The 27881-nt window shown below is 41.4% G+C and overlaps 1 protein-coding gene across 1 annotated transcript in view; it reads left to right on the forward strand.

Annotated features, from left to right (window-relative positions):
* Positions 1–27881, forward strand: part of LOC149191417 (glutathione reductase, chloroplastic-like) — a 152422-nt gene that overhangs the window by 80011 nt on the left and 44530 nt on the right. The window contains exons 2-6 of the mRNA XM_089404251.1: positions 22164–22389; positions 22567–22845; positions 22975–23151; positions 23287–23340; positions 23450–23598. Coding sequence (XP_089260377.1) covers positions 22164–22389; positions 22567–22845; positions 22975–23151; positions 23287–23340; positions 23450–23598 — 885 coding nt within the window. The remainder of the gene's footprint in view (positions 1–22163; positions 22390–22566; positions 22846–22974; positions 23152–23286; positions 23341–23449; positions 23599–27881) is intronic.

Genomic DNA, 27881 nt, shown 5'->3' on the forward strand with positions numbered 1-27881 from the left:
CTTCATCTTGACCTTTGGTTGATAGACTTGCAACAAAGAGGATTTTAAGGAATTCTGGTTTTTGATAAAACTCTGCATAGATCTCACCTTAGGTCTTAGCCACACTCCCCCAAAGCATCAACCTATGAATAGGGTTTTTCCCATGACATTAAGTGTCAAGAAAGTCTCAGTGGATTGCCCCTAATTTCCTCCTAGGGTTTCACAGTTGGGATGTCTTGGACTTTTTCTCTCCCCTAATGTCGTTAGACAATGTATTGGCTCCTTCTTTGTGGTCAATGGTTCAACTGGTATGTTGCCTTTCTCTTCCTCCTTACTTCCATGCCCACCATTATTTTTGATGTTGGTGTAAGGATTTCCTCTTTCCCCACCCATTTTGCACCTATCTCTAAATTTTGATATTATGTACCTTTTACCTTCTTGTATATGGGCCTTGGGGTTACAATTTTGGTTACCTTTTATTTCTAATTGTGGTTTAGCTTATTTCATTTTCTGCTTTATCTTTTAGTTTATATGAGTTTCTTTGACCTTCCTTGAGAGTGTTACTACTAGATCGCCCTTTTGAGTATATGACCTATTTTTGGTCATGGGCAGCCCTTTTGAGTATATGACCTATTTTTGGTCATGGGCATGAATAAATTTGTCTTATATTGTCTTTAGTTGGTTTTTTCTTTGCAACAATGAATGTGTCCCGACAGTTTTACCCCCCCATGAATTTCTGTTCAGTATAACATGTTGAAATTTTGGAAATAAATCTTTAACAACCTATTCCCTGAGTTGTTGGGTTCACATACTTTCTTTCAAGAAATTCAACATTTGCTTTGTTTCAAGAGACGATAAATTAAGTCCTTCAAATTCGTGCTGTATATTTGGAGGGATCTCGTTTTCATAATTTGACAATTAAATTTAATAGTAATTTCATTCCTTTAAAGGGAATTCTCTGAAATATGTTTAATTGTCAGAACTGTAGGAATGCATCAGTCAAATATACAGTTATGGGTCAAGGGTCACAATTTCCGCCATGTGCATGCTATTTTTCCCTATCCCTGTTATATTTTTCGAGCTACATTGATTATATATGATATTTTGCTCAGTTTTGTTCTTGCAGAGATGGGTTTGACCTTAATTCCGTTGGCAGAAGCATGGCTCGACCTTAACATATCATGTGTCTTGGTGAATTCCATAAGATTCCTGGAGTTTTGTGTGCTCAAAAAGAATTGTAGCATGTACGATTTACCCAAAGAGAAATCAGAATGTGATTGCAGTGAATATCTACTACAGGACCGCTGCCTTACATCTTGATCCCCCATTTATTTTGCACCCACATTATAACATATAACCTATTTTTTTTTAACATATGTTTTTAATGAACATTAAATTTTATAGTCCATTGAACTTAATGCCAAATTTTATTACCAAATTTTTTATTGAACTTAAAAGGTTGTTGAACTCGAACTCAAACTTAAAGTGGGTGACGTAGCCTATTCCTATGTTGTGTGGAAAGAGATTTGGAACCCTCCTAGTGTGTTCACTTGTAGCTTGATGGTTTTACCATTCATGTGAAGCTTAAAATAAAATTTTGCATAACCATACTCCTTCTAGAGTAGCCATCTATTTCAGGTCTTGTTTTACCTAGTTAGTGTATCATAGGGGTTTTTAGGTTCTTTTTGACAAATTGTTAAATTATAGTTCAACTCAAACTTAAAGTGGGTGACGTAGCCTATTCCTATGTTGTGTGGAAAGAGATTTGGAACCCTCCTAGTGTGTTCACTTGTAGCTTGATGGTTTTACCATACATGTGAAGCTTAAAATAAAATTTTGCATAACCATACTCCTTCTAGAGTAGCCATCTATTTCAGGTCTTGTTTTACCTAGTTAGTGTATCATAGGGGTTTTTAGGTTCTTTTTGACAAATTGTTAAATTATGGTATGTTCTATGCTTAAGAGCAATTTATTTCAAATCTCTTTATTAGCCCAATATCAATTTCCAGAATAGCAATCACATCAGCATGATAGTAAAATGCAGATAAAACATAAATGTACACAGTAGAAGACAAGCCAAGACAAGAGACGCAAGATGTGGCACCAGCCAGCGACAAACCCCAATGCGGGGAACCCTTTATCAATTCTTCTTATATTCTTCAATAATTCAGCAGAGAGAGAGATAGGACAATCACACAAATCTGTAATTTTATGACAGCAGCAACAAAAAACTAACCAGCAAAGTCAAAGCTGGTCAAACAGGTCGGTACTATCTCTGCGATCAATGCACTGCTCTGCTGAACTATGAAGAAGAAGAATTGATCGAGAATGTATCATACCATCCTCTACTAATCCGAAGTCAATCCCAGATAAAGGAGAGTGTCTAATAGCACTCTTACTGACATGAAGTCAGTGCCAATGAAGAGAGTGTGTCATACCACTCTTACTGATCTGAAATCAGTTCCAAATAAAGAGAGTGTCTCATACCACTCTTACTGACCCGAAGTCAGTTCCAAAAGAGAGTGAGTTATATCACTCTTACTAACCCGAAGTCATTTCCAGTTGATCCTAGATCAATATAATCGTAGCATAGGGAGTACGGTAGTTACACGATGCATCCATCAGTACTACTGTGGTCCCTATCCTCATTTCCCTACTCATTGGCCATATGAGAGGTACTTCCCATGCGTCCCAGACTGCATGGGTAGGATGTCTCAGCAGGAGAAGGGTGAACCACTCTTCCTGCCTACATGTCGCCATGGGGTATCACAAGGGAAGGATGAACTACTCACCCTGTACACAACAAACCACTAGGGGAAGGCTAAACCACTCACCCTGTGGTTGCTCATCGCTCCAAGAAGTACCCCAAGCTCCTTGGAGCTCCCAGAGCTCAATGTATGTATCATACAAGACCCTCATAGTAGGGTCTCTCCATGACTCCTAGTCGTTCTCGGAAGGTCAAGAATTTGACCTTTCCCAGGGGCTTTGTCAAAATGTCGGTGACCTGCTCATCAGTCCCAATATGATGGAGCTTTATTGCTCCTCGTTGTACCATATCCCAAATAAAGTGGTACCTGATATCGATGTGCTTGGAGCGATCATGAAATACGGGATTCTCTGATAAACGAATCCCACTCTGGTTGTCGCAGAGGATCACGGTAGTATCCAATGTATGTCCAAACAACTCACTAAAGAGCTTCCGCAACCAGACAGCTTCATAGGAGGCCATACTCGTAGCAATGTATTCGGCCTCAGCGGTGCTCAACGCCATCGACTTCTGCTTCTTGCTCATCCAGGATATCAAAGCAGAACTCAATAACACCCGAAAGTGCTCTTTCGGTCCACCACACTGCCTACCCAATCAGCATCAGAATAACCATGTAGCCTCACGTCTCCGGCAGTGTATCTCAGTCCATGAGTGATTGTGCCCCAAAAATATCTTAGAAGATTCTTGGCACCAATCCAATGTGAGATATGAGGCTCAACCATATATTGGCTTAACGCATTGACTGCAAAGCATATATTCGGACAAGAGTTCACCAAGAACATTAGTGCTCCTATGAGTTGACGATACTCATAAGCATTTCCCAATACAGGTTCGGCAACACTACCACATAACTTCTTGAAGTTAAGCTCCATCAGGGTAGCCACGGGCTTGCAGTCCACCACCCCAAATCTCTCCAATATCTTCACCATGTATCTTCCTTGAGATAAGAAAATTTCTCTTGGCTTTTGCCGGACCTCCAACCCTAGGAAATAGTGCATCAGTGCTAGGTCCTTCATCTCAAATTCGGAAGCCAACTCCCTCTTACATTTGTGAATGAGAGGGTCTGCACCAATCAGAAAGAGGTCATCAACATACAACACCAGTATGAGAGGCTTATCATCTTCAACCTTAAAGTAAAGGTTCAGATCGACTTCACTCCTAGTGAATCCCAACTTCATCAAATAGCTACCGATCCTCTCATACCAAGCTCAGGGTGCTTGCTTTAGCCCATAGAGATATTTCTTCAATCTGCATACATGAGATTCCCGATTATGAATCTCAAACCCCTCGGGTTGTTCCACATAGACTTCCTCTTTAATCGAACCGTGCAAGAGCACAGTCTTGACATCCATCTGATGTAGGTTCCATCCTTGTGAAGCAGCAAGGGCTATGATCGAGCAAATGGTGGTGTATCGGGCAACAGGTGCAAATATCTCATCGTAAGCCACTCCTTCCTTTTGAGAGAAGCCTCGAGAAACAAAGCGAGCCTTGTACTTTTCAATGCTCCCATCAGCTCCATGCTTGATTTTGTAAAGCCATTTCGAGGTGACAACTGATTTTCCCTGGGGTCTAGGGACCACATCCTAGACATCATTCTTCATGATGAACTCGTATTCTTCATTCATAGGATCCTTCCATAGTTGATGCTTCACGATTTCTTCAAACGATGTAGGATCGTTTTGAATGATGGTGCTCATAATGGTCAAGTATCTCTGATACTTGGTCGACTTCTTGTTTTCACGGAAAGTCCCTCTGGGTGCAATATGTCTCTCGGCATCTTCAAGAGTCCCCCTAAGCCATGAGGGCCTCTTCCTAGAGGAGGAAGGCTCTTGCGGAGGGGGATCAATAAGATCCATAGGTTCTTCAACATCGGGCATTGTTTCATCTTCCTTTTCATCCGGCTTCCTGGTGTCAGCTTCTTTATCTTTCCTTAGAATAGGAAGATTGTCAACCTTGCTAAGAGCCATATCTTCGTCAAAGGTGACATCATGACTTATCTTGAGAACACATCTGGCCAAATTTATTGCAAACAAAGCATCTTCCTTTCCTTCCACCCTTTGATCCGAGCTTTCCTTTGAAATGACCTTTAGACCCAGAATTATTTCTCCTTTTGGCATGAGAGGAGAAAGCAGTGGGGTTACCTTTACTTGAAGGCATTTTGTTGATTTGGAGTAGCATCGGATGTGCTCTAGCCACGAAATCTGGTGGAGAGGTTGGGGCAGATTCTAAACAGATAAGGAGATATTAAAATAATTAATATTTTTAATGGAGTCCCTAAGTCTAAACTCAGGGAAAATAAAATATTAATGTGTATTAATATGAATCTGTGTTAGAATGGTCCAAAAGACATGGATCAAGCCAGATCTAATCTTAGCCGTTGATTAGGGACTTAATCTCGGCCATTGATATGTCAACGAGAAAAGTATAAGAGGGCGCTTGAGGGTCACTTGGAGAGTACACCAGATGATCAATTATTCTATTCTCTAGAGCAGGCTTTGCTAAGAGAGATAGAATCAATGATTGGGAGAGCAGCTGAGGGGCATTGAGTACAAAGAAACATAGAAGGCATAAATTGTGTTGGGAGAGCAGCGCAGCAGCTAAGGAGGGTGACGCAGAGCCAACAAGGGCTCACGCAAGGCCACACAGAGGCAGCCAAGCGCTGCGTAGAGCACCAAAGGGGCCAGCGCAGCTGACGCAGAGGCTCCCAGAGTTGACGCAGGGCCTCCTGGGCTGATACAGGCCTAGAAAGGCTGACGCAGGGCCAACGTGAGATAGAGAGGGGCTGACGCAGTCCAGATTGGGCAGACGCTGGGGTTGTAGGAGCAGTTTTGTGCTAAAGAGCTGCCGGAAGGGTTTTCTGGGGTTTCAACCAGGAGATTTCTCTCAAACTATGAGGTATAGCTGCTAAGGAAATTCTTTGTTGGGTAGGCCATTTTCGGCACCCAGATTGTACTCTGATATTGCTTAATAAGAAAACCCTCATATAGCTGCACCGGTTTTCCCACATTGGGTTTTTCCGAGGACATTGCTCCAAAAATAATGGTGTCATGTGGTGTGTTTGTTCTTGTTTCTTTTAGTTGCTGATCTGTAATATGTTGAGCATGCACTGGTGTTTATTTTCATTATTTACTTTGTAAATAACTTGTTAAAAAATAATAACAAGTAGGTAGGAATAAATAAGAAAAAGTGCATGAAGGGTTTTTAAACTAAGTTAGAAACTTCAACATGGGATCAGAGCATGATTGCAAATCACAAGAGGACTAAAAGACATCAGCCGAGCGGAGCAATAGCAGTGGAAAATAGCTGTCCCGAGGTGACAGAAGCTGTTTCTAGCAGCATAGAAGCCAAGGAAGTGTGATGTAGAGCTAGCCAGAGCCACGCAGAAGAAGCCGGGAACTGCGTAGAGCCTTAGAGAGGCTAGTGTTGCCGACGCAAAGGGCCAGAGGGCTGACGCAAACCCATCTGGGGTGACGCAGAGCCAGCGTGGGGCAGAGAGGGGCTGATGCAGTTCACAGAGAGGCAGTTGCTGGAGTCTAGAAGGCTGCAGGGATATTGCAAAGTGGAGCTGGTGAGGTACTGTAGTCAGAACATTACTTGACAGAGCAAGGCCAGAAGAGTTGCTACCGAGGGTTTCTAGCTGAGGAACCTGGATCAACAGTGCAGTTGCATAAGACGATTAGAGTAGGGGGCATCTCGACAAGCGGTAGAAGGATTTCCAGGAGGGAAACCAGGACTTAGAGGGAGTCCAGAAGAGAACTTCCAGGCAGGAAGTAGAGACTCAGAGGAGTTGAATAGAGCACTTCCATGATAGACTGGATGGAGCATCGAACTTCGCAGTCTGGAAGGCCAGAATCTTATCAGTGCTAGACAAGAATCGTGTCAAGAACTTCGCCTTGAAGACGATAGGTATCCCAGTCGACCCAAATGATAATGACAAGTACGAAGAGGCGATGGCGAGGGCCAAGTGCATTATCCTTGACGGGGTCAAGGATCATATGGTACCACATATAGCCAAGAAGGAAACGACAGTTGAGATGTGGGAGGCTCTCAAGAACCTGTACCAACATATTTTTGTTCAGAGAAGAATGCTGCTCGAGAACCAAATGAGGTTGTATCAGATGAAGAAGGGTCAATCGATTGACACCTTCCTTAGAGAATTGAATGAGATTCGAGACCAGTTGACTGCTATAGGAGCGACACCGGATCAAGAGCTTATGGTGAGGACAACCCTGAATGCTGTCTCAGAAGATTGGGAAGTGTTTGTCTAGAGTATCCTGGGCAGAGGGACTCTCCTACCTTGGGACGAGATGTGGGCAACTCTTCGCTAGGAAGAGATCAGACGACAGTCAATGACCGGTAGCAGTAGAAAAGGGATGAAAGTTCAGTAGGAGGAGGAAGATGTGGCCTTAGCATCTAAGGGAAAGTAGGAGAAACAAAAGAAAAAATATCTCTCCAAGGTCAAGTGCTTCCACTGTGGGGAGATGGGTCACTATGCGACCTAGTGCCCAAGGAAGAAGAGTAAGGGAGAGTCTTCCGAGACTAATGCAACGCCAACATGGGCAGAGAAGGAAGTTTTGACAGACGATCACTGTGCCATGAGTGCACATACACCACTTGAGTGGAAGTAGGGAGACATTGCGCTGTAGTCAGGTGGATTACAAACGATGAGGGGCAGGATCCTCGAGGTACCCAGCGTCTTGGATTAGACCTTGCTACGGAAGCCTCGACGAGGAGTAGCAGGATTGGCTGGGTGGGTAGAGACGGATGCGGATGGAGCGACAGAGAGAGCTACAATGCAGGAGTCCCAAGACAGTGCAGAGCTAGCATGCTACAGCAGTGCAAGAGGCACAGGAGTGTTGCACCAGTACAGGAAGGCACAACGAGGTGCGCAACGGTGCGAGATGCAGGGAGTTGTTGCAGTAGCGCAGAGGGAGCTTCAACATCAGAGGGTGTTTCTAGCCCAATAGGGAGGTCAGTTGGGAGATCAGTTACTTACTTCTCAGTAACTGAGTTGCAGTGCAGCAGTGGGCAAAACGATGCAACATGATGAGAGGAGGTGCAGTGCAGATGCAATGCTGGGAGGAAGGACCAGCAGTAGCACGGATGCAGAGGGAGTTGTCGTACAGATGCAACAGTGGCGGTGGCAGAACCATGGGCAACAGTACGGGAGGCAGCAGTGCAGAGGATGTTGGGCAGGAAGGCCTAGCATCAACACAGGTACCGATGCCGGATGATCAAAGTAATATTCAGTGAGGAGTATTGCTAGAGCACAATCCTCGCTAAGAGGGAGTGTTGATTTGGGATAGCATCGGATGTGCTCTGGCCACGAAATTTGGTGGAGAGGTTGGGGCACCTGAGATCTCCAATAACCAGAAAGGGTTTGGGAAGATTCTAAACAGATAAGGAGATATTAAAATAATTAATATTTTTAATGGAGTCCTTAAGTCTAAACTTAGGGAAAATAAAATATTAATGTATACTAATATGAATCTGTGTTAGAATGGTCCAAAAGACATGGATCAAACCAGATCTAATCTTAGCCATTGATTAGGGAGAGTACACCAGATGATCAATCATTCTATTCTCTAGAGCGGGGTTTGCTAAGAGAGATAGAATAAGTGATCAGGAGAGCAGCTGAGGGGCATTGAGTACAAAGAAACAGAGAAGGCGGAGATAGTGCGGGGAGAGCAGCGCAATAGCCAAGGAGGGTGACACAGAGCCAACAAGGGCTCACGCAGGGCCACACAGAGGTAGCGAAGTGTTGCGTAGAGCACTAGAGGGGCTAGTGCAGTTGACACAGAGGCTACTAGAGCTGACGCAAGGCCTCCTGGGGCTGACGCAGGCCTAGAAAGGCTGACGCAGGGCCAGCGTGAGACAGAGAGGGGCTGATGCAGTCCAGATTGGGCAGACGCTGGGGTTGTAGGAGCAGTTTTGTGCTGAAGAGCTGCCGGAAGGTTTTTCTGGGGTTTCATCCAAGAGATTTCTCTCAAACTGTGAGGTATCGCTGCTAAGGAAATTCTCTGTTGGGTAGGGCAGTTTCGGCACCTAGATTGTAATCTGATATTGCTTAATAAGAAAACCCTCAGATAGCTGCACCGGTTTTCCCGCATTGGGTTTTTCTGGGGACATTGCTCCAAAAATAATGGTGTCATGTGGTGTGTTTGTTCTTGTTTCTTTTAGTTGCTGATCTGTAATATGTTGAGCATGCACTGGTGTTTATTTTCAGTATTTACTTCATAAATATCTTGTTAAAGAATAATAACGAGTAGGTAGGAATAAATCAAAAAAAGTGCATGAAGGGTTTCTAAACTAAGTAAAGTTAGAAACTTCAACACATTTCTTGCTCCACCATCCTTGTCTCTTCTTGAGTGCATCTCGACATCAATTCTTCAAATCTCGGAATTCGATCATTGTTGAGAAGAGTGGTTCTAAAGATATACCATTCGGATGGGAGTCCTCCAAGGGTAGTGATAGTGAGTTCCCTGTCAGGAATGACTTCTCCAATCGAAAGAAGATCATTATTGATCTCAGTGATCCTTAAGGAGTGGGATTGAATATCCTCGTCCTTGCCCTTCTTAATATCCTTCAACTTATTTTTGAGGAACAAAACTTGCTTTGCATCACTAACTTTAAACAAGCTTACCAGTCTGTCGTAGATCTCCTTGGAGGTGTTCAACTCAGAACACCTCCTTAGTGTACTTGTTCTTTGTAGCAGCCAGTGCATTTGATGGAGGCTCCAGAATTTTACCCCACATAGTCCAACACTTCTTGCTCTTCCAATGTTAGATCAAGAGACATCTTCCATCCGTGATAGTCAGACTTCTCACGGAGCTTGTCATTGACTGGGAAGTGGGATGAGGAACCCGTGAAGCCTTTTGACCTTTCCAACTGTCTTCGATGATTGCTCTTTCACTCTTGCTTGGGCTTTGTCTTAACCTCAGCTCTAATACCATGTTAAATTATGGTATGTTCTATGCTTAAGAGCAATTTACTTCAAATTTTCTTATTAGCCCAGTATCAATTTCTAGAATAGCAATCACATTAGCATGATAGTAAAACGCAGATAGAACATAAATGTAAATAGTAGAAGACAAGCCAAGACAAGAGACACAAGATGTGGCACCAGCCAGGGACAAACCCCAATGCGGGGAAACCCTTGATCAATTCTTCTTATATTCTTCAATAATTCAACAGAGAGAGAGAGAGATAGTACAATTACACAAATCTGTAATTTTATGACAACAACAACAAAACCCTAACCAACAAAGTCAAAGCTGGTCAAACAGGTCAGAATTGACCTCAAGTCAACCTCAGTCAACTCGGCCTCCAATAACAAGTACAGGCAGCCCAAAACAGTTCTGAAATGATGGTCAAACAACAGTCAACGCAAGTGTAAGTCTGTGTCAACTCTTAACAGTGAACGCTAGTCAATGGCTGGTCAAACAGAGGTCAATGTTTGCTGTCTAGAACTGCGGCTTGCTTAGAAGAGGCTCCCCCCACTAATCCGTAGTCAAAGATACCCTCACGCTGGTCAACACTGTTGAAACAGTCCTCCTGCACCTCGGTCAACCCAAGTCAACGCTGCCAAAACAGATCTGCTTCCTTCTTCAGACGTGTGAGGGACCTGCTCCTACTCATACCCATTCAAGCTAGGAGAGAGAAGAATGAGATGATGAGATGAGTGGTATAATGCCACAAGGTCTCCTCCTTGTATATGCCACGTTGAGGATAAGTTGGGGGTGTAAAACACTTTTTTGCTTGCTAGCCGACCTTGACAAATTGTCAAGAATACAAATAAATTCATATCTCCATGAATACTTGTTGGAATCGGATGATCGTTAGATTAATCCTACACCTCTCGATGAGAGAAATCCAAGAAAAATATCAGCTGCCATAACTAAGGTGATCCACATGGAGTTTGGCCCTAGTTGCCAATTTTAACACAAATAGATTAACAGATTTTACCCTTCATTTCAAGTCTCTAGGCAAAGATCCTATGCTTTTTTTATTCTTTCAAATGTTCCCCTAATTTTCCCTACTTTTGGTTTTTTTTGCACTATATTCTTGCTGCTTCCAATTTGCCATTTCTTGTAGAATTATAGAAGCTTCTCGTTGTTATGGACACCCATGCTTGTGTTTTTCCTAGTTCTTGTCTTCAGTTCTAATGAGTTATTAATTGTTGGCTAACCACCACTTAAAATATTCTAAAAATAACAAGCTCTGAAATGGTCCAGTATTACTAAATATTAACCAACATGTGGATGCTGCTTGTGAAAATTTCAACTATTGTAGCAATTGGAAATTATTCTTCTAACTGTAAATTAATTAGCAGTTTATTTGCTATGACAAACAACGAATAATTCAAAACTACAATTTTCACCAAAATAAATACTGCGGAAGATAAATTGGAAATTGCGAAAATATTGGCGCACACAAAAAATATAACACTGTTGTTTTTGGACAAAAATTCCCCAAAAAACCCGATGCGGGAAAACCGGTGCAATAGGGGAGGGTTTTTATTTTTAAGCAGCTGTGAGAAAATTTTGAGTACAATAAATGTCGCCAAACTGGCAAATCTACACGAGAATTACTGGAAAAAATACATTGAGGGATTTTACCCTCTCTCCGAGCAATCCCGACATTGTCTGACCTCTGAAAAGCTAGCCATCCAAACTGGTCTGCGCAAGCTTTGCATCACCCCTGCACTGCTTGCCAAATGCTTTTGCCTGAATCAGCTGCAAATCTAGCCGTCCTGTAGAAATTCCCACTGTAGATCAACATATTATGCAATATACTAACGAAAAATACAAGATCTACTTCTACAACAAATTGTGCGGAAGCTTAATCGAATATGAGCAAGATCAAATAGGACACATATAACTAAGAATGAGAAATCAATCACACATGAACACAGAAGAATACTCTGGGGAAAACCTCAGCTAAAAACTCTGATCTCCGTATTATCATATAAGTGGAAATATGTCTGGATTACACAAAGCTTTAGCTCACAAGATATCCTGCTCTCAGTACAATCCCTCTGCTGCTCATAGATAGTCAAAGGCTTCTCACAAACCTTCTCCTCTGCCCTCCAAGCCTCCTATTCCTTTCGCAATTTTCCTTGGGGTCCAGTGTTGCCACCTATGTGAATTGGCCTCTTCACACACTCACTAACCTTTGATCCAACTGCGCAATCCCGAAGGAGATAATTCCTTCTGCATGGATGAGTTTCCTATATAGGAAAAATCCTCCAACTGATAGCACATTGTCCCTTCCTCTGATCTCAACTGGGTCTGTGACTGAACTGACATGCATGAGTTATTTATGAGAGAATATTTAGTTATCTGGAGAGCAGCAATTACATGCATGCAAGCATTAACTAACTGAACTCACAATTAATTCAACAAACTGTTTGAACTAATCTAATTGGACTTAACTCAGTTAATTGAGCTAACTAATTATAACTCAATATTACAACTCATCCTTATCTCTTTAACTGAGGGATAAATACCTCAATCAATGGAGAAACTATTGCATGTCCCCACACAGACTTCATGTTTGATTTTCTACAACTAATTAACTCAAGATGAATTAATTAATTATTTCTTGTTGCATTTCTATTTTTAGCATTTCTTGTTGCCATTTTCAACACTCCCTCTCAACAAGAAAGGCATTCAACTCGAACCCGATCCTGAACCTTTGGAATGTTCTGCATGCAACACTTCTTCTAAGTGTTGTTACTCCAGCAACTCTAGAAACAAAAAAAAACTCCCAATTGACCTTCCTGTTGGGCTAGAAACATCCTCTGATGCTGAAGCTCCATCTGCCACTGACAAGTGCTCTCTCTTTGATCTCTGAGTTGCTACAACACTCCATGCATCTCGCATCGTTGCACACCTCTCTGTGCCATCCTGCATTGGTGCAACACTCTTGTGCCTCTCGCATTGCTACAGCTTGCTAGCTCTGCACAATCTTGGGACTCCTGCACTGTAGCTCAATGTTGCATTAATCGTTATCGGGATAATATCGGCGCGAGGAAAAAATCGGAATTATTGGGAAATAATCAGGAAATAATCGTTTGGTACAAAAATATTCATTCTTTTTCATTTTTTTCAATTTTTTTAATATCTAAACCATCTACAACATAAAATAAATACATTTACACATAAATATGATAAAAGAACTAATATATAAGATGTTTAATATCATTTCTAGTGCTAAAATCACACATAACATTGAATCATGTCCTGAATAGTAAGTCCTGACTCCTGAGTCCCAACTCAGCTTCAAAATATCAACAAAAAATATAATAATGTATCTCATCATGTCATAATGTCATATACAATAAAATGAAGAAAATAACTAAAGTCTAGTCCTATTGATTTCCTCTGTCCCTCTTGCGAGAAAATGCCACAGCTTTCCCTTTCCCCCTAGATGTAGATGATGGTGCTGGTGGAGTTGGCAGTGGAGTCTGCTATGTTCTAGAAGCTGAAGAACTAGAAGTAGGAGCTATAGGAGGTAGACCATGTACTCTACTGGTGGCAGGGGTAGCCTGGGCAGGTGGTGTCACCTGGAAACATTACAATCTCCCAATCCTGAAATCCTGAAAAACTGATGAGTCTGTTGGATTTTGAATGAAATCTAAAATTCTACTTTCTCCATATGAAATCCAATGAGGCTGGAACCACTCTCAAACATCTTGAGTCATTTCATGGTAATGTTAAAAATTTAAGTAAAAGGATGAAAATGAAGATTAAGGAGAATGTCACTTTTACTTTAAGAATTTAACATTACCATGAATAACATATCAATACTAGGGCCTAGACTTGATCATTAAGCTGCCCCACTCAAAAATTATTTGTTTCTTTCAAAAAATTGCATTTCAAACTTTTAACATCCCTTAAAAAACAAAAAAAAACATTATAAAACCTCGTTGCCGGAGACCCCCACGATAATTTCGATTGTTATCGCGATAAATTCGAATTTATCGCGATAAATTCAATAGAAATCGGCAAAAAAAATTTCCGGCGATTATTTCGTATAGTTATCGCGATTTTATTGGGACAGCGAAAAAATCGCGATTATTTCAATTTATCGCGATATTATCGCGATTTTCACAACACTGCTGTAGCTCTCTTTGCCGCTCCATTCGCATCTGTCTCTACCCACTCAGCGAGTCTTGCTACTCGTCGGGGCTCCTGTACCAAGGTCAAATCAAAGAGGTTGGGTACCTCAATGATCCTGCCCCTATTCTAGCCTTCTTGGGACTGTCACTCCACATCGCCCCATCTCCGACCTGGAGGTATGGATGCATGTGATCACTCTGCCCACTTGGCTCGAAATTTCCCCCTACTGGAGGTCTCTGGATGAATGGATGCCTCCACTCGATCTCCTTTTAGCTTCTCTAGTTGTGGCTGCTCCACAATCTCCTGAAGCTGCTTCACCAAATGTGGCTTCTCCACAATTGTCTGAGACTTCTTCTGGCGCTGCATGTTGAGAGGTAGTGTACTCTCCCTCTCAACCACCAAGTTTCCAACAATTGCCTTGCTCCTCAAGGCTTTGCATGCATCTTGAACCTCAAGAGCATACAGGTTCTTGACTCGTGAACCAATCTGCTCCACCTGTCTCGTGGTGATATGTCAAAGGAAAACCTTTCCCTTACTGAAGACTACATCATAGCCCTTGTCTTCCAGCATGGCGATCGACACCAAATTTTTCCTCAGTCCTGGTACATACTTGACATGGGTCAAGGTAATGCGAGCTCCATGCTCCCTCTGAAAAGAAATTGTGCCTACACCTGAGACACCATATTTTTCATCATTACCCGTCGCTATGAGTATCTGGAGATCTTTCTCCTCCAAGGTACTGAACAAACTCTTGATGCCTGTCATGTGGAAAGAAGCTCCATTGTCAAGAAACCAACCACTTCCCACCATGGATGAAACCTTGCATGCGAAAAGTGTGAAATCCAACTCGAACTGTGAGGCCAGTGCCTCACCTTCTGATCCTTCCACAGATCCCTTCTTGGATTTCCTCAGTGGACAATTTGTAGCAAAATGGCCCACTTCATGACAACGAAAGCATCGCACTTTCGATTTGTCAAACTTCTTCCCACCATGGAAAGAACTGGATTTGGGATGAGAATCCTTCTCCTTCCCTTTCTTTGCCTTACTCGCGAAGGCGCAATTTCTTCATCTTCCTTGGATGAAGATCCATCTCTGGTGCTTCTCCGTATCTCCTCCTGCATCAGATCCGACCAAAGTCGTTCCCAATCTAGCAGTTTCTCTCTTCCGTTTACCGAGTCTTGGTAGCTATGCCAGCTCTTAGGAAGACCCAGGAGAGCAAGACTCACCATGTCATCATCAGCTACCGTGATTCCTACACTTCCAAGCTCACCCTTGCAGGTGGTGAGCTTTTTTAGATACGTAGAGATCGTGTCGCCCTTTTCACACTTGATTTTCTGAAGCTTGTCTTTTAGCGCCAGCTTCCTCTGATCGCTACTGTTATGATATAGATCCTTCAATGTTTTCTACATTGAAAACAGTGTCTCCTTCCCATGGAGACTCAAGACAATGTGGTCTCAAATTCCCTCCAGAAGGATTCTCCTAGCTCTAGCCACACATTTCTTCCATTTCGCCAATTCAGTAGCATTAGTCGGCTTGGGGACTTCTTGATCAATGAAGTCCTTTAGACCGTTATCCTCTAATACTGCTTCCATGCGATCCTTCTAGACTATATAATTCGAACTGCCATCAAGAGCATATTCGAGTCTTAAATCGTTGAACGCCATTGGTGAAATTGAAATGTGATAAGAACTCGACTTCTATATTCAGGAACATCAAATTTCGAACTTCTTCCTTCTTGTATACTATTCTTCTCCTTTGATCACCTTTGCTCTGATACCATGTAGAACTTTTTCTACAAAACCTTGCTCTGATACCATGTAGAAATTCCCACTGTAAGTCAACAAATTATTGAATATACTAAAGCAAAATACAAGATCTACTTCTACAACAAACTGTGCAGAAGCTTAATTGAATATGAGAAAGATCAAATAGAACACATATAACTGAGAATGAGAAATCAATCACACATGAATACAGAAGAATACTCTGGGGAAAGCCTCAACTAAAAACCCCAATCTCTGTATTATCATACAAGTGGAAATATATCCGGATTACACAAAGCTTTAGCTCACAAGCTATCTAGCTCTCAGTACAATTCCTCTGCTGCTCATAGACAGCCAAAGGCTTCTCACAAACCTTCTCCTCTACCCTCCAAGCCTCCTATTTCCTTGCGCAGTTTTCCTTGGGGTCTAGTGCTACCACCTATGTGAATTGGCCTCTTCACACACTCACTAACCTCTGATTTAATTGCGCAATCCTGAAGGAGATAATTCCTTCTGTATGGATGAGTTTCCTATATAGGAAAAATCCTCCAACTGATAGCACACTGTCCCTTCCTCTGATCTCAACTGGGTCTTTGACTGAATTGACATGCATGAGTTATTTATGAGAGAATATTCAGTTATCTAGAGAGCAGCAATTACATGCATGCAAGCATTAACTAACTGAACTCACAATTAATTCAACAAACTGTTTGAACTAATCTTATTGGACTTAACTCAGTTAACTGAGCTAACTAATTACAACTCATCCTTATCTCTTTAACTGATGGATAAATTCCTTAATTAATGGAGAAACTGTTGCATGTCCCCACATAGACTTCATGTTTGATTTTCTACAACTAATTAACTCAATATGAATTAATTAATTATTTTACAAATAACTGCTAAGATCAAATTTGACTTTTACTTCTCAATTTTAGTTCAGGGACTAACTAAAACTGGAATCCATCCTGAAATGCTATTTATAGCAATGCTATTTTTAGCACTTCCATTTTTCATTCCTTGTTGCTATATCCAACACTGGTATCTGAGATGCTATTTATAGCAGTGCTATTTTAGCACTTCTATTTTTAGCATTTCTTGTTGCCATTTTCAACACGTCCTGCTTGCTACTGACTGGGAAAATGCTTCTCCAGCCTTTTGGAAAATCTTCCCAGCATCTGGAACTGAAGACGTCCTTCGCTTCAGCTGAATCGAACTTACTTGAGGCTTTGTGCTGCCTCTGCGTAGCCTCTTGGAGAATATTTTCGGCCTCCTCTTTCTGACCCTCCGAAACTGGCAAAGTTCCTCTGGACTCACTGTCTCTGCATCCCCCTCTCTGACTCGAACTCTTCTGGTAGAATGCTGCTACTCTTTGGAAAGTCAAACTGCCCAAGGAAATCAATCTCAAGTGTGTTCCTCCATCTACCCATCGACTTCTTCTTATAATCTCCAATTGGGACTCCAACGGCCAGATTAAATGGTTGAGATAATTTCCTATTCAATCCGGGTGAGTTTTTGAGAAATCTCACCTTCCTCTATAAATTGTTGTGAATTATTCATTTTCCCTAAGTTAGACTTAGGAAAAATCTAAATATTGAGTAATTAACTTAATTAAGACATTTCTAGGTGGATTTTCTTGAAACCTTTTATGGGTTCTAGAGTCCTATTGTTTCTTAGCCTCTTTGACCACTGTTGGGACTAGAACACCATCAGATGCTACAAAAACTAACACTCCCTCTTAGTGAGGAAGGTGTTCTAGTGTCGTACTGCTACAACACCCTGTCTTTGCATCATCCTCCATACACGCTGTTGATGTCTGGCAACTGTGATTGCCTGCCACTGCCCACCAACCATTGCACAACTTTGATGCTGCATTTGTGTTGTTGCTGACACTGTTATACTGTTGCCAACTCTGCATCTGCACTGCAACTCCCTCTCAACTGTTGTTGCTGCTACTGCAACTGAGATGTATCCAAAATACTGAATCATTTGTCTCTGTGTTGCAATTGTCTCCTGAGCATCTGACTACTACTGGCCTTTGCATTGTCTATTGAGGAATTTACTTTGCTACCAAGCCTCCTGCTTAGCTGTCAACACTGCTCTGCACTCCTCAACATCTGACTGCTACTAGTATGCAATTGTCACTTCGGAATTTGACTGCATGACTGACATTGATCCTCCTGCTACTGAACACTGTGGGCCCCCTGTTGCAAGGTAATGATCCATGATGAAACACCATCCGATGCATTCCTCAAGAGACCTTGCCCAAATTTGCGCAACTCTGGGACTAAAGCTTCATATTGCCCTAGCTCTCCCCCGGAGGTATCACTGTAAACATGGCGATGTCTTCCTCGAACCTGGAGGACAATTTGTCTATCTCTACTGATGTTGCCACCTGGTCTTGCTTCTCCTACTTGTCCTTCTTCCTTTGAGGACACTGAGTACTGTAGTGGCCAAACTCGCCACACTTGAAGCACTTGACCTTAGATAGGTCCTTTTTTTTTGCTCCCCTTGTGTACACAGTCCCTGACTGGGACCCTTTGATGCAAGGGCCACATTATCTTCCTCCTCCTCACTCTTCCATCCCTTACAACTGCTTCCGTTGATGGAGGTATTCACTAGTGCTTGTCTCATCTCTTGCTGCAGTAGGCCTGACGACATCCTATCTCACCTAGGTAGATTATCTCGTCCCAAGATGCCTTGGATGGAGATCTCCCAATTCTCTGAGACACTGTTCAGTGCCAAATGGACAAGCTGTGTCTTGAGGCACCTCTCCCACGGTTGCAAGTTGATCCCGGATTTCCTGAATTTTGTTGAGGAATGGATCAATGCCTTCACCCTTATACATGCTGATGTTTCTTAGCTTCTCTTTCTAGATCATCTTCCATTGCTCAAAAGGATTCTGGTATAGCTGTGCGAGAGCATCCCACATTTCTTCGGCGGTGTTCGTGCCAGATATATGTGAGACTATATGGTCCCGGACTCCATAGGATCATCCGCCTCGCCTTCGCCATTTCTTTCCTTTACTCTTTCAGTTGATTTGTGTCAATCGATACTACCACAACGCTGTTTGCAAATGTTTTTAGGCCATGCTCATCTAAGAAAAAGGACATCCTGGCCTTCTAGATGACATAGTTAGAAGATCCCTCCAACCTATCTTGATCTTTAAGCCCAACTATGGCCATCTCTGAAATTGGAATGGAAATCTCTCTCTTTCTCCTGCTCGACTATTGATTCTGCTATTCACAGTCCCTTTTTGAGTGAGAAAATATACTTGCAACTACTGCCGGCTACAACTGGAAATTTGGATTTCTAAATTAGAAACCCTCTGAGAGAAATTCCCTCTGTGTGGACACTTCTCTTCCAAACAACGTTGATTCTGCTCTAGCAAAACTACTGCAAAACCTTTTTGCGCCCAAACAGGGAAGCTCAGCGAAAATACTGATCTGCTCTACTAGAATTACTTCCCGACTTTACTACTCCCTGTTGGAACTACTATTGGGCTTTGCGAATTTCTCTTGCCTCCTGCATTGGCAAAATCGAACCCTCTGCCTAGCGGTTTGAACTGCGAAGCCAGCCTCTATGCAAATATGGAAATCAAACTGCTAGACTCCCTCCGAATCTGGACAATTTCTTCCTTTTGCTTCTGAGCTTTCTGTTTGATCAAATTCGTTCTGATACCATGTGAAAATTTCAACTATTGCAACAACTGGAAATTATTCTTCTAATTGTAAATTAATTAGCAGTTTATTTGCTATGACAAACAACGAATAATTCACAACTACAATTTTCACCAAAATAAATACCGCGGAAGATAAACTGGAAACTGAGAAAATACTGGCGCACACACAAAAAATATAACACTATTGTTTTTGAACAAAAGTCCTCGGAAAGCCCTGATGTGGGAAAGCGCACACACAAAAAATATAACACTATTGTTTTTGGACAAAAGTCCTCGGAAAAACCTGACGTGGGAAAACCGGGGCAACAACAGAGGGTTTTTATTACTAAGCAGCAGTGAGAAAATTCTGAGTACAATAAATGTCACCAAACTGGCAAATCTACTGTAGAGAAATACTAGCAAAAGTACACTGAGGGATTTTACCCTCTCTCCGTGCAATCCTGACATTTTCTGACCTTTGAAAAGCTAGCCGTCCAAATTGGTCTCCCTGAATCAGCTATCAATGTAGCCGTACTGCTTGCTACTAACTAGGAAAACTCTTCTCCGACTGTCCGGAAAATCTTCCCGACCTATGGAACCGAAGACGTCCTCCCCTTCAGCTGAATCGAACTTCTCACTTGAGGCTCTGCGCAGCCTCCTGGAGAATATTTTCGGCCTCCTTTTTTTGACCCTTCAGAATTGGAAAACTTCCTTCGGGCTCACTCTCTCTGTGTCCCCTCTCTGGCTCGAACTCTTCTAACATAACGCTGTTGCTCTCTGGAAAGTCGAACTGCCCAAGGAAATCGATCTCAAGTGTGTTCCTCCATCTACGCATCACCTTCTCATAATCTCTAGTTGGGACTCCAACGACCAAGATTAAAACTTAATCAATGGCTTAGATGATTTCCTAGTCGATCTGTGTGAGTTTCTAGAGAAATCTCACCTTCCTCAGTTAATTGCTGTTAATTAATCATTTTCCCAAAGTTAGATTTAGCAAAAATTTAATTACTAATTAATCAACTTAATTAAGGCATTTCTAGGTGGATTTTATTAAATTTTTTGGGTTCTGGAGTCCTAGTGTTTCTTAGCCTCTTTGACAATTGTTGAGACTAGAACACCACCCGATGCTACAAAAACTAACACTGCTCTTAGTGCAATTTGCTTTAGCGTAGCAGTCTCTTGAATTTTAGTCATGACCAATAACCCATGGACTTCAGTTTGCTATAACATGTTGATGTTGTGGAAATAAGTCTTTAACAACCTATTCCTAGGTTGTCTAGATTGAGATTCGAAACTCTTCTAGTTTTCTCATCATTTGTGTGAAGCTTAGAATACAATTTTGCCTGACCACACTTGTTGTATGGTTGGAACTAGAGTATGCATCTATTTCAAGGTTTTGATTTATCATAGGCTTTAAGGTTCCTCTAGGCAACAAGTTTTACCTTGCATCTCAAGTTTGTAGGTAAAGATCCTATGTTTCTTTAAAATCTTCCCCCATTTTCCCTTAATTCATTTTTTTAACTGTATATTTTTGCCACTCCCGACCTGCTATTTCTTGTAAATTTGTGGCAGCTTCTTAGTTCTGGATACCCATTCTTCATCTTCCTAGTTTCTGCCTTGTGTAAACTCATATTACAAATGAATTTAACATTAAGATTTGATAAGTTAATTGTTTCGGTAACTTTTAGTTGAAATGTTCAAAAAAGACAAGCTCCAAAATGGGCCACTATTACTAAATATTAACCAGTGGCTTGTGAATGCTACTCTTAGTGAAATTTGCTTTAGCATAGCAGTCTCTTGAATTTTATTCATGACCTGCTTGAATGGGTCATTCTCTCTCAAATATATGAAAATAGACAGCTCTTAGAGGATACTATAGTCAGAAGATACTCTTGGTTTTTTCAAAGAAAAATTATGTTTTAATAGTTTTTGTTGGCCTCATTAATATAGTGTATTAGTGCTCTGAAAGAATGGAAGAAAAAAATCGGTAATCTGAGTTAGAACTTTGACTGCAAGGACTTAGCATGCAAGTCAAAACTTACTATTGGTAGTTTTAAATTTTGTCAATGTTTTTTGTGATCATTGTAAATTTTAACCGCAGTTTCCACTTTCTTTTTTATCTTTTAATGAAGATGTTTCAGATTTCATTCTTGTTTCTTGTATGTATATTTGATGTTTTCTTTGTACTTTTTGTATCTCTCAATATTGCCACGTCTTTGCCATCCTTTCATGCCCATGGACGTGAATTTTTAATGTACATTGAGACTGTAATCTGGAATCAGTCATTTGGAAAGCTACTCATTTTGTTGGTCTTTTCTTTGCCTTTGCTGGATTGCATTAATAATTTGATACTAATAGGGTATTTTTCAAGCTAATGTTTAAGTGATACTATTCATTTGTTATTTCATGAATGAGCTTTATGTGATATTTGCACCCTTTTGATTGATCATATCCGTCCTTAACATAAAACTTTCCATGCCCTTATTTTTCATGAGGAGGGTTCAGATTCCAGACTTGGCATTCATGTTTTTATTCAGTTACTTTTTTAATAATTATTTTATTTTATTTTTATTTTGTGTGCTTTTATACTTTTCATACTTGATGTATATTTTCCATACTTTGGAGTTTAGATATAATTGTTTAACAAACTTTCTGAGAATGCTCTTGATGCAGTTGGTTGGAAGGTTAGTCATTTTGTTGGTATTCACTTTGCTTTTTGTTCGTTTGTACCACTTTTGTTTGTTGAAGCATTTTCTGTCATATTTCAACATGGGCCTTCAGGCAATGTTATTTGGTTTGAACATGTATGAGGATTTATGAGATGTTTTTCTCACCTTTAGAAGTAATCACCTAAACTTTTCTCTGTGTAGGTGTGTACTTCGTGGTTGTGTCCCCAAAAAGTTACTTGTTTATGCATCCAAGTTTTCTCATGAATTTGAAGAGAGTGGAGGGTTTGGCTGGTCTTATGAATGTGAGCCCAAGCATGACTGGGCCACTCTGATATCTAATAAAAATGCAGAGATAAGACGGTTGACTGGAGTGTACAAAAATGTTTTGAACAATGCTGGTGTAACTCTAATAGAAGGTCGCGGAAAGGTAGAGTGCAAGGCTCTGTTGCTTGGGACATGTCAGTCAGAAATTTACAGAAAAAACACCAAAAATTCATTTACAGTGTTTGATGCTATACCTTTGTTATGTATAATTTTCTTCCATTTTTTCTTGGATGCATAAAGTAGTTTCTGATCCAATAATTGCAATTTGTTATGTTGCCAGATTGTTGATCCACATACAGTGGAAGTCGATGGGAAATTGTACTCTGCAAAGCATATACTTGTTTCTGTTGGTGGACGCCCATCTATTCCTAACATTCCTGGAAAAGAATTTGCAATCAATTCTGACAGTGCTCTAGATTTACCTTCACGACCAGACAAAATCGCTATAATTGGAGGTGGTTACATTGCTCTGGAATTTGCAAGTATCTTCAATGGATTAAACAGTGATGTTCATGTATTCATCCGCCAGAAAAAGGTTTTAAGAGGCTTCGATGAGGAAGTAAGTACAATTTGACTTCTAGTTTGCTTCTGTTTATCTGAAGACTTCGTAAATTTTGTTAACCTTATAACTTCTTGTCCAATAAGCATTTATAAAAAAATATTCTGATTGAACATAGGTGTTTCATAGGTTAGAGATTTTGTAGCAGAACAAATGGCCTTGAGAGGGATCGAATTTCATGTTGAAGAGGCCCCAGAAGCTATAGAAAAAGCACCAGATGGATCACTTACATTGAGGACTGCCAAAGGAGTCAATGCTGGTTTTTCTCATGTCATGTTTGCTACTGGTCGAGTACCAAACACTAAGGTATGGCTATATATCTTGGTAACTTACCAAGATTTTCATGGTCAGAATTTGTTTTCTATTATTTTGTTTTGTTGCTATAAGGATGTACCACCTATTTATTAATATTTATTGGAACTGAATATATTTGTGTGCTAGAATTTGGGTTTAGAGGAGATTGGAGTAAAAATGAACAAGAATGGTGCCATTGAGGTATATACGTAGTGACTTCTATGCATGTTCAGCTACAAGGTTATGGACATTTTGATTCTTGGAACTGAATGTGAATTAGTGCCTTGACTACAATGTGTCATTGATACAGGTAGATGATTACTCAAGGGCATCTGTTGAATCAATCTGGGCTGTTGGGGATGTCACTAACAGGGTAAATTTGACTCCAGTTGCTATAATGGAAGGAGGGGCATTTGCTAAAACTGTGTTTGCCAACAAACCTACAAAACCTAACTACAGGTACGTGGAGTTGTATGCACAAATGAATTCTCTATTTATATGGATACACAAACAGTTTATGATTGGATAACTGTAGCATGTATGTAATGGTTACACGTATTAAACAAATTGCTTCAAGCATTGTAGCACTGGTATGTTTCAGTGTCTTGTTTTGGAGCCCTTTCCGAAAGATAATTGCAGTGATCCAAATGGTTTCTTACTTGGCAAATGGATTTCAATCTGTTGATATTATTTACCAGTGTAATTGGGATTATAACAATTTGAAATGGTCCAAAATGATAATAAAGATTATGAACATTGAAGACCATGATCCCATATGATCATAAAAAATGGTTGGATTTAGTCACTATTAACTGCATGGCATAAGTAGCCTTTTCAGCAAGGTGCATGGAATTACTGTTCGTTTTTTGCCATAGGTTTTGATCCGGTCTATGAAAGCTGTAGGATGCAATAATATCCCAAGGAAAAAATAAGATACAATCACTCTTCAACCAAATAGGCCAAGGACCCTATTCAATTTCAATAATATCCCAAGGAAGAAATAAGATAAAATCCTTGAAAGGGAGAAGCATTATGACTGCTCTTGAACGAATAAGCCAAGGACTGTATGCAAGGAAGGAAGGATCTAAGGCTAGAAGGAAGGTCCAACGGACTACCAAACAGGTCTAGCTGAGCTAGGAAGACTAGTTTCAGTAGGTTGAAGTCAGTGTGCTGTTTTGTGGGAAACCAGGGCAACAAAGTAAGGGAGAAGGTTGGCCACTTGGTAGATCAGTGCGTTAATATTTATTAATGAAAGTAGGGCTGTAGGTGGTTAATTCTAGTGTGTTCATTAGGTTTATAACAGCAGTGAAGTAAATCAAATATATAATTAACAAAGCAAGTGAACTGCTGGAAAATAAGCTATGTTAGTATACCTATCTTACTTCGGTGATTTTCTTAGTCTACTTGAGCAAAGGGCAGGGATGAAAATGAAATGATATGCAGCCCCCTTCAAATCTGATGAAGACAACAAAAACAATCATTAGTTGTAATTCTCTAACATTGGCTTTTGGATTCATTATATGAAGATTTTTTTCAGTTAAACTGCATCCATTTTATTTAGATGAGTGTTTCAGATCAAACGAGTGTGGTTTTCCATCAAGAAAGAAAAAATTCCGAGGAAAAAATGACTTGATAAATGTTATAAATAAGATTAACCTCCAAAGCTAGGTTAAGAGAAGTCGAGGTTGGCTAAAAAATCATAAAAGTGAAACTATTTATATGCATAATTTAAGGCCCTAGATATGGTTTTAGAAAAATGCTAACTTAAATCTGTAAATTAAAAAAGAATATGTTTTTCCTAAGGAAAACCTCGTGGGGAAGCCCAAGGGATGTTGGATATGTGTTGTATCCTTTGCAGGTATACTTAGTCACATCCCAACAGGGGTTCGGTGACAACCCATCCCAGTAGTTGGGAGGGCATGTGGGTTGGCAGGTCCCTGAGGATTTCTTTTTGGGTTTGTTATGTATTATTTTTGATAATGGTTTCAGTCCATTGCAATATAATCCTGAATAAGAGATTATAGTTGTAAGTTGTAACATGGATTAGGGTTTTGGATGTTGCAGAATGCGAAAATGTAGTATGAATGGTGAAGTTAATACAATGAGATAGAGAGGTGCAATTCTTAGTTAGGTTGGTTTTCCTAGTTAAGAGTTTCTTAGGGTAAATGTTTGTGTATTCTCTACGTGTGCGCCATTGTGAGTCTTATGTTTTAGACTAGTTTGGCATTGCTTTTCTTTCACAGGGTTAACAAACTCATTGTTTCGTATTTGTAATATTCCTAATTAGCTATGGCTAATTGGAATATTTGATTTTGTTCGATTTTTGCCTTCTATAGTTATTTGTAAATAAAAAGTGAGAAAGGGGGAACATAACTCACTTTAAAATAAAAAGTCACTTCCTAGGTAGCACAACGTTGTGACTTAAAGGGGAACCAGGGGGGCCAAAGGGGGACGCAGAAATGGGGCCCACGCAGACACATGGAGGGACTGTGCAGGAGGGAAGGAACACATGGCAAGAAGGGGATCACGCAGGAAAAAGTGAGCCTAAGGATTGTGAGAGGCAGAGGCTATAAAATAGAGAGGAACCCCCTCATTTGGGATCATTCTGGTTATGAGCATTTGTGATAGTCATTTCGACTTAGAGCACATTGGCTGTTTAGCTAGTCTGCAACACTGTTTAGTGCATTGAGTGTCTCCGTTCGGAGATCTCACCCTTAGCCCCGGGGGACTTCGAGTGCCTGCTCGGGCAAGGTATTTCCATTGGCATTTCAGCAGTAGTTTCATCAGCATTTTAGCAGCAGTTTCATCAGCGTCTTTGAGGAACTGCGCAGAACCCCAAGGGGGTGATTTTCGGGGGTTGGCCATTTCAGAAAAGCTTTCTGGGTTTTTCTGGGTTTTTTGAGTAGAGTCCGATTCCAGAGTTTCAGCCTTTTCTGAGGAGGGGAGCAGCCCCAAATCCTCATTCGATTTCCAGCAGCAGCAACAGCACGACAGTTTTCCAGTAGCTGGGACGCAGATTAGTGTGAGGCCATTCCAGGAAAGCTTTCTGGGTTTCTTGAGTAGAGCCCGAATCCAGAGTTTCAACTTTTTCCGAGGAGGGGAGCAGCCCCAAATCATCATTTGTTTCCTAGCAACAGCAGCAGCACAACAGCAGTATCCACGCAGAGGCCATTCTGGTCATTCTGAGAGTATTTCTTCACTTGCCTTGTGCAAGTCGAGGTGCCATCTGTCTAATCACCTCTTGTACTCATTTATTGCTCAGTATAATAAAATGGCTTAGCATTTCTCGCTGCATTTCTTGTGTATCTGCTTATATTCCCGATTTACATTATTATATGTTGTTCCACTGTTATTTTATCACTTCTGGTTTGCACATATTTGGTTGGAGTTTTTGCTGGGGTTTGAGGAATATTCTGGGTTGGGATATTACAGTGGTATCAGAGCATAGATCTGGCTCAGCTTGTGGAGCTAGCAATTTATGACACCGGGGAAAAACCCTATATCTGTTACAGAGGTTAGAGATATAGAGACACTGGGCGTAGGTTGGAGAATACCTACGGAGAGGGAGATTGTGTTCCTGTGGTAGACGCAGAGCAAGAGGAACTTGTGGTAGAAGCAGAACAGAGAGAGCCAGTAGTGGACGCAGAGCAGATGGCAGATGAGGACGAGAAGAGATTTGCGGATATGCTCCTCAAATCAGTGCAAGATCTGTCGAGACAGATTGAGGTGATGGGGCAGAGATTCACAACAATAGAGGCCAGACAGTGGGAGAGCCCACAAGTTTTCCAGATCAGTGAGGGATCAGGTGCATCCCATCACTTGCTAGAGCAACGTGATACTGCGCAGCAGGGGGCCTCACATGCCCCTACACGCTTTACCATGCCCACCTTCTTAAGAGCAGACACGGGGGCTGCAGCCCAGCAGGAGGCAGAGCCCGGGCGTATGGGCGATTATTTTACAGAGTACCGGGCCTATGGGCAGGAGTTCAGGGAAGCCCTCTCATTCAGAGATTTTGTTCAGCTCCAGCGGGATAGCAAACCCCGCGATCATCACAGAGGGTACCGGCATTACCATGATGGCGACACCCACCGTGCAGCGAGCAGATTCCACTTGCCTACGTTTGATGGCTCATCAAATAGTTCAACAAAGTCTTGGGTGGAGAAGCTGGACATTTATTTCTAGCTTATCCAGATGTCGGAGGCAGAGGCCATCAAGGTGGCAATGTTGCATTTGGATGGCGAGGCCCAGGATTGGTGGTTTCATGGGATGGTTACATTGGGGCACTCCACAGTGACGTCATATGCCGAGTTTACCAGGAGACTGATGGAGTGATTTGATCGGAGGGATCCAGAGCAGCATTTCGTTGAGCTGACGAGGCTCAAACAGACAGGGGCCTAGAGACCTACATTGCAGAGTTCTTGAGGGTCTCTGTGATAGTGCTAGACCTCTCCACGACATGGAGCATTTTTATGTATGTTGAGGGGTTAGCAGAGCCACTTCAGGGTCTAGTCCGATCCATTAGACCAACTACTTCCGACCCCAAAAACTACAGGACAATCATGGTTGGGCACACATTCTCCAAGCTATATGCTACAGTACTCCACAGGACACTCTCCCATTTCCTTGAGCAGAGACAACTCAGGGCCAAGGGCCAAGCAAGATTCCGCCTAGACTACCAGACAATCGACCACGTCCTTACTCTTCGTGCGATGATCGAGGAGGTTAGACATCGATCCTCAAAA

Source organism: Pinus tabuliformis, chromosome 2_2 (genome assembly GCF_031772625.1).
Source record: "Pinus tabuliformis cultivar Carrire ecotype Pingquan chromosome 2_2, CPIR1, whole genome shotgun sequence".
Taxonomy (NCBI): Eukaryota; Viridiplantae; Streptophyta; class Pinopsida; order Pinales; family Pinaceae; genus Pinus; species Pinus tabuliformis.